Raw genomic sequence first — 8,241 nt, forward strand, 5'->3', positions numbered from 1 at the left:
TAATTATTGTATCCATAACATTACTTATACTGTATTGACTCTTATTTACCAGAGTCAGTCAGAGAAGAAGATGTGCACGATTTTCTCCGTGAAATTCAACTAATGAAGGACCTCGGAAAACATGAAAATGTCATTCAGATGTACGGTTGTTGCACGAGCTGCCGTCCGATATGTTTGGTCTTAGAATACGCATCGGGTGGGAATCTCATCAACTATCTAAGGTCTATAAAAAAAAAGGTAATCATGATTGGGAGGTTATATACAAAGTAAAATTTACAATACCCCGGAGTATAGGTAAATTTTCTCAGACTTTTCTAAGAAAGCAACGCAGAGGGCCAAGTAAATATTCATATACTCACTGGGACTAACAAAAGGAACAAATATAAAAATTATAATAAGAATATAATAAGAGGAAAAGTAGGCTATGTTTTAATTGTTCATATCGGATCCAAAAATTTTGCAATGATAAATAACGCCTGCTCAGGCGAATAACGCCTGCTCAGGCGTTCACTCGGGCTACAGTTAGCTGCTTGAGCTTGTACGCCTAATTTTTGGTGTGAAAATAACAGTTATAAGACGTAATCTGATGTTGTCAAAGCGGTCGTGACATCCACGCGGGAAACGATCCTAGGACGATTTCGATTCGTTCGAAGACTTTGTGCCGCACACGCCTGAATTTCGTAAACTCGCGACGCAAAAGGAAATCCGATCCCATTTTTCAGCTCGGTCTACCTACGGTAGCCCGAGTAATTATTTATGCTGTCGTTTTAGTGTTATATAAATATCTTACTCAATTATTTCTTTCTTTTCAAGTGCAAAGAAATAGCGGCCGCGAGAGCCTACGCATTCATCAATTCTGAAAAGGTGATGTTTCTACTATCTCACCCGGGCTACTCATGCCCGCGCAAATTGAATGAGGCTTGCGATGTATAATTGTTTCTGACATAGAATACTGTCAACGTTTGAAATACGCAAGGCTGGTAAAGGTAATTTTCGCATAATGCAAATGTGTGATTTTTTATATTATCATTAGGAAAAGTACAAAAAGTTTTTTGAACCCGGTGAAATGCCAGAAGCCTCCACCTCATTTCCTTTTGATCCATACAAGCGACCTTTGGGATCTAAGCCTGTGAGAGTTGATGAAGCTGAAGGTATAGCATAAATAGAATATAGCTAATTTATTGTCAAGTAAATCAAATTTGCTTGTTGTAAAAACATATATAATGCTATTATCCCTTTAGCTTTAAACTTAGAGGTAGCCGCAAAAATTAACGAGGAACTTCGAAATGCCTTGGATCCGAAGGAACTGGAATCGTTTGCTCGGCAGATTGCTAGCGGAATGGTAAGCTATGATAGAAAGACATTCATCCTTTTAGAGCAAGTAGCCTGCTTGCTGGCATCTAGGGACAGGGAGCTTCTGTACGCAGGCGATAAAAGATGTCTTAAAATAAATATCACCCGCGCGCAACCTATAGTATCCAGGGTTTTACACAGTCGCCGGTTTGCTTTGAAATAATCTTTTTGAAATGAATTTAGGAACATGTCGCTGGGCTTGGAATCGTTCACCGTGATTTAGCAGCAAGAAATATTTTACTTGACAAAAGCAAAGTGCTAAAAATATCGGATTTTGGTTTGTCACGTGAAGGAACGTACGTTAAGCAAACTCACGGAAAGATTCCATTCCGCTGGCTATCAATTGAGGCTATCATAGAAAGGTTTTACTCCACTGCCAGTGACGTGTAAGTACAGTATATTACCATTTTACATGTTTAGGCATTCTGTGATGGGCCTAAAAACGTAAACAAACTGGCAGAATAGTTTAAAGCGAAATTCCTTCTTGTTTGCCAGTATTATCTTCTCATCCGCCACGCATACACGTTGGTCGGTCGGTTTTTATACACAATATTGTCAATAGAAACCTGAAGATGATTTATACGACCCTTTCTCAGTTTCAATTTATTATTGTCAGGTGGGCATTTGGCGTTGTGTTGTGGGAGATTTGTACATTAGGTGAGTAGATTATAGAATTATAGTTTTCTGCGATGTGCATAATTCGACTGATGGTTATCGTTAAAACGTGAGAGAGAATTTAATTTTGCGTCTATTGTATCTTAATAAAGGAGAAGTACCCTATTCGACAGTGTCTGATAGGGATCTAAAAGACTTCTTACTCAGTGGAAAGAGGATGGAAAAAGTAGAAAGTTGTACAGATGAAATGTAAGAAAAGCTATTATTAACTTCTTCCACCGATCCTGCATATGAAATATTTTGACTTGAAAAGCGCTATTTGATGTCATTTTAAGTCGTTTAATGTCTTCCCATTACTCATAATTGGTCATAATTGTCGTGAACAAGTCAATTTCACTCATGAGAAAAAGTCCAAATGTACATTTGTCTTTATTTCTGTATTCAAATCGATCACTGTCAGTGACTGCACACACATAAATCACATCAGCCATTTTGACATTTTCGCGACACTTGGGTTGCAATTTAGTCACAACAAGGATGAATAATTCAAAGTAATCGGTGCCGGAAAAAACATTTGATTTAGTATTTTTAAGTGAAAACCCCACTGATAGTTTTAAGTCGAGGAAATATGCGTCATCCCTGTTGTGGCGCAACTTACATATCTACAGCAATTCAAGATGGTAGACATTTCATTCCTTTCGAGTTAGAGCTGCATGCACGTGATAATGTGTTCTGACTTACTCACTTACTCTGGATCTGCCAGTGCTTGTATGCACCACAAGATATCTACGGTGTAGTTGTTTAGAACTTATGTTTTTAGACTTATGAAAAAAAATCTATTCATTAAGATACGAAATAATGTTGAAGTGCTGGAATCATTTGCCTGAAGAGAGACCATCGTTTTCCGAATTAACAAAATGCCTTTGGGATCTTGAACACGGGGGAAACACTTACGTGAACGTTGAAGGATTTATCCATGATGATCGAGGTCAGGGTATGTGTATATACTTTTTATATTGCACGGATATCAAAATCGACCCAATATCTGGCTGTAAACTCTGAATGCGAAGACAGCGCACTGCAATTCCTAGAGTAGCAATTGCTATAAATAGTATGAACAGTAAATAGTTCCTCGCGAGACCGAATTTGACAGGAAAAAGAAAAGTGTTTTCCAAGAAAGGCAGGCCATCACGCCTATATGTAATTTTCAGCTCCTAAGAATTTACGATGGCTGAATATCAGCAAATAAATACGACATTTATACAATGTAAATTCTCCAGTCATGTTCGCAGCCATGCACTATTTAAGAAATACACAGCAGGGCACATTTAATTTTTAAATATCCGTCTTCGCTTGCACTAAAACAATCGCTGTTGAAAGAAATCTATCAGTCCGGCGTAAACCGAATTATGAACATGTATCTGCATGCTTGTGATTCAACTCAATACCCAAGGCCCTTTTTACTGCACTATACTGGGTTCACTGATCAAAAATCTTCCTTTGTCGTTTAGAAGCCGGTTTACACTTTCAACGTTTCTGTGTTTTTTTAAAGAGTTTTGTCTTGGTGTACCGTTTCTGTGTTTTTTAAAAGAGTTTTGTCTTGGTGTACCCTACGTTTATAATAAGCTCAGTGTTAATCGTTGTTATTTTCGTCTTACATATTTTCAGCGAATCCCATTTAAAATTGCATTTGAAAATTCCAACTCTGCATGATCACAAAAACTTTGATAGTGTAAACCCGGCATTAGTTAAAGTGTATAACAAATGCTATTATAGTCTCACTGATAGATTTGGCTTATCTATATTTCAAAAATCCTCGCAGCCTTTGTATACCAACAAAATTTGACCCGCTCGATAGCAATTTCTATAGCGTACAAGGGGCTCAAACAGAGGCGTAGCCAGTCGACGATTCAGTCCCACCACAGTTAATAAAATATACATGGTTTGGAGATCAATCACATAAAACTACGAAACAACTTATTAACTATGTTGAGGTATATTTATGCAAAAAATTGTACCTTTCTCATCACATGTCTATTGTATTTTGCACAGATAAACCAATAGCAATCTTTTAATTAACATATTTTTCAAGTCAAGGTTGCGGAGCTTAGCAAGACGAATGCTATTGGTAAGTTTGGCTAAAATACAATAGACACGTGACGAGAAAGGAACCATTTTTTGCATAAACCTGGACAATAACATTGTTAATGAGTTGTACAGGGTGTCCCAAAAAACCATGTAAATCGAAATCACCCATAACAATGTAATAGCTATAGTTTGAATGCCTAAGCATTCTGTTGGGACCAACTAGTGTATAAATAAATGTTTGATATAAGCATTTTTATCCATAATGAATGACATAGAATTTGTTTGTGTACCCACAAATGACATTTATTACCAATACGCTTTACAAATATGGATATAACAGCATTTAAAATTGTCCATAATTCTCTTAATTTTAAATCTAGGCATATTTAGCATTTTAGAAGTTGTGTTAATCCGCACGTGCGAAAATTCGCGAACAAGTCATTCAAATTTTAACAATACGTGATTTCAATAGTTTTGGTTTTTTGGGAAACCGTGTATTGTATTTTTATTTAGTCTCCAAACCATGTTTATCCTATTGGTGTTTATTGCACTCGATTTCTAAAGAATAATCAAATAAGTAATTGCTTGAAATTTGAATACCGGAACTAAATTGTCAGGATTTATAACTACGCCACTGGGCAATTTTGTACGAGGGTTTTTCCTCCTACGGGTACCATGCAGGTGTGCTTTGTCAAAGTGGCGTCAAAATCATGCACTCTTTAAAGCGAAGTAACAAAATATTATCGTATAAACCACAGGTGACGAAAGCCAAGAAGAAGAGGCAGAGAAGGTATCTATATATTAGAAGTTATAGTAAGAAAACAATTGTTTGAGTAATCATTGCACGTTGGCCACGGATATGGCGCTTTTCAAAAATCTTGCCGGAAATCCGAGGAATAGAAAGCCCGCATCAAAACAAAAAGTTGAGGTTATTGTCTAATATTGACCACTTAATAATTTTCAATGCAGTGACTCTGGGTATGCTGACAACGTGAACTGGTTTTGTATTATGGAAAGCGTTCAAAGCAACGACTGACGTTTACACCTAACTGCTAACAAACTTTGTGTTTTAACAGCGGCTATCCCAGAGTGTGCAACAATTAAATTTTCTACACTGATGTAAGAAAGAAATAGGCCATTGCTGATGTATTTAACTTTGCTGTTATTTTTCTTGTTCGCCGTATAAAAATTGATGCGTGAACGACCCGCATACAACGGCACAGCCGTTCAAAGATTAAATTTTATACCACAAACGTGAAACACAAACTGCGAAGCTGTATTTACTGTTTGGCTCAGTTGGCTTGTTCGGTATTTGCGTAAAAAGATTTGCGAATGCCCCATCAGATTGTATGATTTTACTAGATTTTGACTGTTATGATTGTGAATAAATCAGGTTTGAATAATATTCACTGAGAAACAGACGTTTATGTAAATATAAGAGTTTTAACTGTGCAGTTGAAGACAAAAGAGCGGCTTCTTTTGGGCGGAAATTTTTTAGAACACGTGTATAATTATTCGTATTATCATGCATGCAGCCCGAGCATGTATGGCTATTCAGTACTTTTCCAGCTTGGATAACTTTCATGCAGCAAGGACAGTCTAATAAAACGTTCAAACGGCGACCAACCTTATCAATCTATACCATATATATAGGTAAAAATGTTTAACAAGAACTTCTCGGTCGACGTTTAGTTGCTATGCATGTATAGCATTTTATACTGAGGCATATGTATTCATATAGATTTTCATTGTTCATGCTTTTCAGGACAACAACAATCTTCATGATAATTCCGATGCAGAATCGAGTCCGGCCGAGGATTCTGTTGGGGGATTTGATAACCGGGCCTTTAGCCTAAGCGGTGAAGAGGATTTAAACACAAGCGACGACAAACAATTGATCCGGAAGTTCAAGGACAAGGTACAGTAATATCGAACGAATATCTTCACCAAATGTCTTTTACGTTTAGTTCAGAATCCGACTGCACTATATATGTACACACACGTTCGTTTTACGATGTGAATTCAGTTGACAATCATGATCAATGAAACCATACCAAATTATTCACTAGGCCTATTAATATAAATAATGCTCTTTTAAACGACAAAGTTTTCTCGTCGGGAGGAATTATATAGAATACCAGGCCAATCCAACTCTTAACAGTTAATTAAGCTTTCACATGTTGAAGCTTAAGAAGAATTAAACACACTCGGCAACTGAAAAATAATCGCAACCCCCTGGGTCCTCCTGGCTTGATCACAGAACCCTGTCTGTGCTCTCTAGGGAATCCAACAGAAGTGACAACAAGTGACAACACTAATGACATTGCTGATCTATATAATATACATGAGCATAAAACATCTCTTATGCCCTGACCAATCAACGCCGTTAAGTCAATTCGTTTTCCGTGCACGCAAACTTAAACCAAGGGTATCTTAACCACTTAAACTATGGATGTAGAAATTTTTTTTTATCAGTTATTGGCAATTATATTTAGAAGGTCATCATGGATTTAACATCTTATTAAAAATCAAGTATACCCGTATCATTGGAAGGAAAATAGGAAAGCTAAAATATTTTTATTTTAATAGTTGGTCAACATCACATGACTGACTCGCACCCCTGGATTGAACGCTCTAATCCTTATTATTTAGGATTCTTCAAAATCGAAGGTTGCTAATGAAAATAAGGATCAGGTAATTCATGAAAAAGTTGGTAATGGTGTAAAAGGTGAGAAACATCCATCAAATGTCGAGTAAAATGCAGAACATTTTAATTTAAAAAAAAAAGAAAATTATGTCGCGGAAAATGAGTTGATTCGTTAGATTTAGCAGTATAGATGAACGTCGAATTTAAAGTTCTTAGTAATCTTTCTAATCTAAAATTTAAAATCTCTTCCTGATCTAAAATTTTATTATATAATGGGTGATTTTACATTTTCGATGCGACTGAGCAAACATATGATCGCGTAATGTATATAATTATACGATTCCATCCATGGCCTTTTTCACATGGGTCAGATTAAGATGAGATAAATACCATACTATTGTTCGATTAAATTAATGTCCATAATTTTATGTAGTACACAGGGTGTCCCAAAAAGTTCCCTCTATTGAAATCAAGCCTTTGTTAGAATCAGATTGCCTTAATATTATGATAAACTCAATTGAAAGCAAGACGCTTTATTTGAATACCTCAACCTAATAACTGTTTACACACTACTGCGCTGATCATGCATTAAAATTCCAACAAAAGCTTCATATTAATAAGGGGGATATTTTTTGTGACACCCTGTATATTATTAGATTGATGTATAATTAGTCTCGTCCCTGAATACGAGATTAACCCTTCAGTCCTTACGTTCTTTGTTGGGAGCCGCTGCGCATGCGCGGCTAACCGCTATATATTTGAAACAGCGTCTGCACGTCCCAACATAAATTAATGTTCGCATCTTCGACAATCGTCGAATGAACGAACGAATGACATTTTTCATAAAGAAAACTTTGCATGCAGTAGTTTTCCATGCATGCAGTGTTTTTAAAATATAACATGCAAGATAAATGGAACCATTGGCATTGAAGTGTTTTTTTGAGAGTAAGAGAATGTTGTGAGGTTCTACTCGTAGGATTTTTTCGTGCTGCAAAACGCTTGCATGCAGGTGACACCGTAACACTACATCGCATATTTTAATTTCTCGAGTTTTGTTTGTAGTTTGCGTCGTTCAGCTGAAGCGTCATAGACAGTAAATAATATTCAAACAGTCTACTATATCGTAATAGGGCGTCCGATGATAAACTTTATTAAAACAGTCCACTAATAATCTATCATAATAGGTCGTCTACGCGGATAATATGTGCGTCTTTAAAAATATGTAGCTAATTTAAATCCGGCGACTTTATTTTCTACGATAATTTAATCTTTTATATATGGGGTGTTTTGAAAAGCTCTGTCTTTGGGTCATCAGTCGGGGCAGAATTTATTATAATTAAGAGTATGGTCCGCCTGCAGTCAGTGAATGTTTATTCTCTTAAGGTAGCCACAAAAAGTCGTTTGATCTGTTTACTACACGAACTTGGCGGGGAAAAGTTACAAGTATTTTGCCACCAAACGTAGACTATACAAATTCAGCAACTGGAATGATTAGTTTTACACAACCCTTTTCGCTGACCAATCATGCGTTGCCGGAT

The 8,241-nt window shown here is 36.5% G+C and overlaps 1 protein-coding gene across 7 annotated transcripts in view; it reads left to right on the forward strand.

Moving 5' to 3' along the window:
- LOC114538353 overlaps positions 1-8,241 on the forward strand; it is a 54,949-nt gene that overhangs the window by 14,402 nt on the left and 32,306 nt on the right. For 4 of the 7 annotated variants that reach the window (XM_028559511.1, XM_028559510.1, XM_028559515.1 and 1 more), the window contains 11 exons: positions 53-237; positions 814-864; positions 1,034-1,151; positions 1,242-1,342; positions 1,537-1,739; positions 1,970-2,010; positions 2,121-2,217; positions 2,817-2,962; positions 4,815-4,846; positions 5,822-5,974; positions 6,709-6,784. In XM_028559511.1, coding sequence (XP_028415312.1) covers positions 53-237; positions 814-864; positions 1,034-1,151; positions 1,242-1,342; positions 1,537-1,739; positions 1,970-2,010; positions 2,121-2,217; positions 2,817-2,962; positions 4,815-4,846; positions 5,822-5,974; positions 6,709-6,784 — 1,203 coding nt within the window. Of the gene's footprint in view, positions 1-52; positions 238-813; positions 865-1,033; positions 1,152-1,241; positions 1,343-1,536; positions 1,740-1,969; positions 2,011-2,120; positions 2,218-2,816; positions 2,963-4,814; positions 4,847-5,821; positions 5,975-6,708; positions 7,206-7,765; positions 8,080-8,241 lie in introns of those variants that run through there. The other 3 variants (XM_028559514.1, XM_028559513.1, XM_028559516.1) reach the window with 3 other exon arrangements.

Source organism: Dendronephthya gigantea, unplaced genomic scaffold (assembly GCF_004324835.1).
Source record: "Dendronephthya gigantea isolate DGI-Jeju-01 unplaced genomic scaffold, DenGig_1.0 000181F, whole genome shotgun sequence".
NCBI classification, from domain to species: domain Eukaryota; kingdom Metazoa; phylum Cnidaria; class Anthozoa; order Malacalcyonacea; family Nephtheidae; genus Dendronephthya; species Dendronephthya gigantea.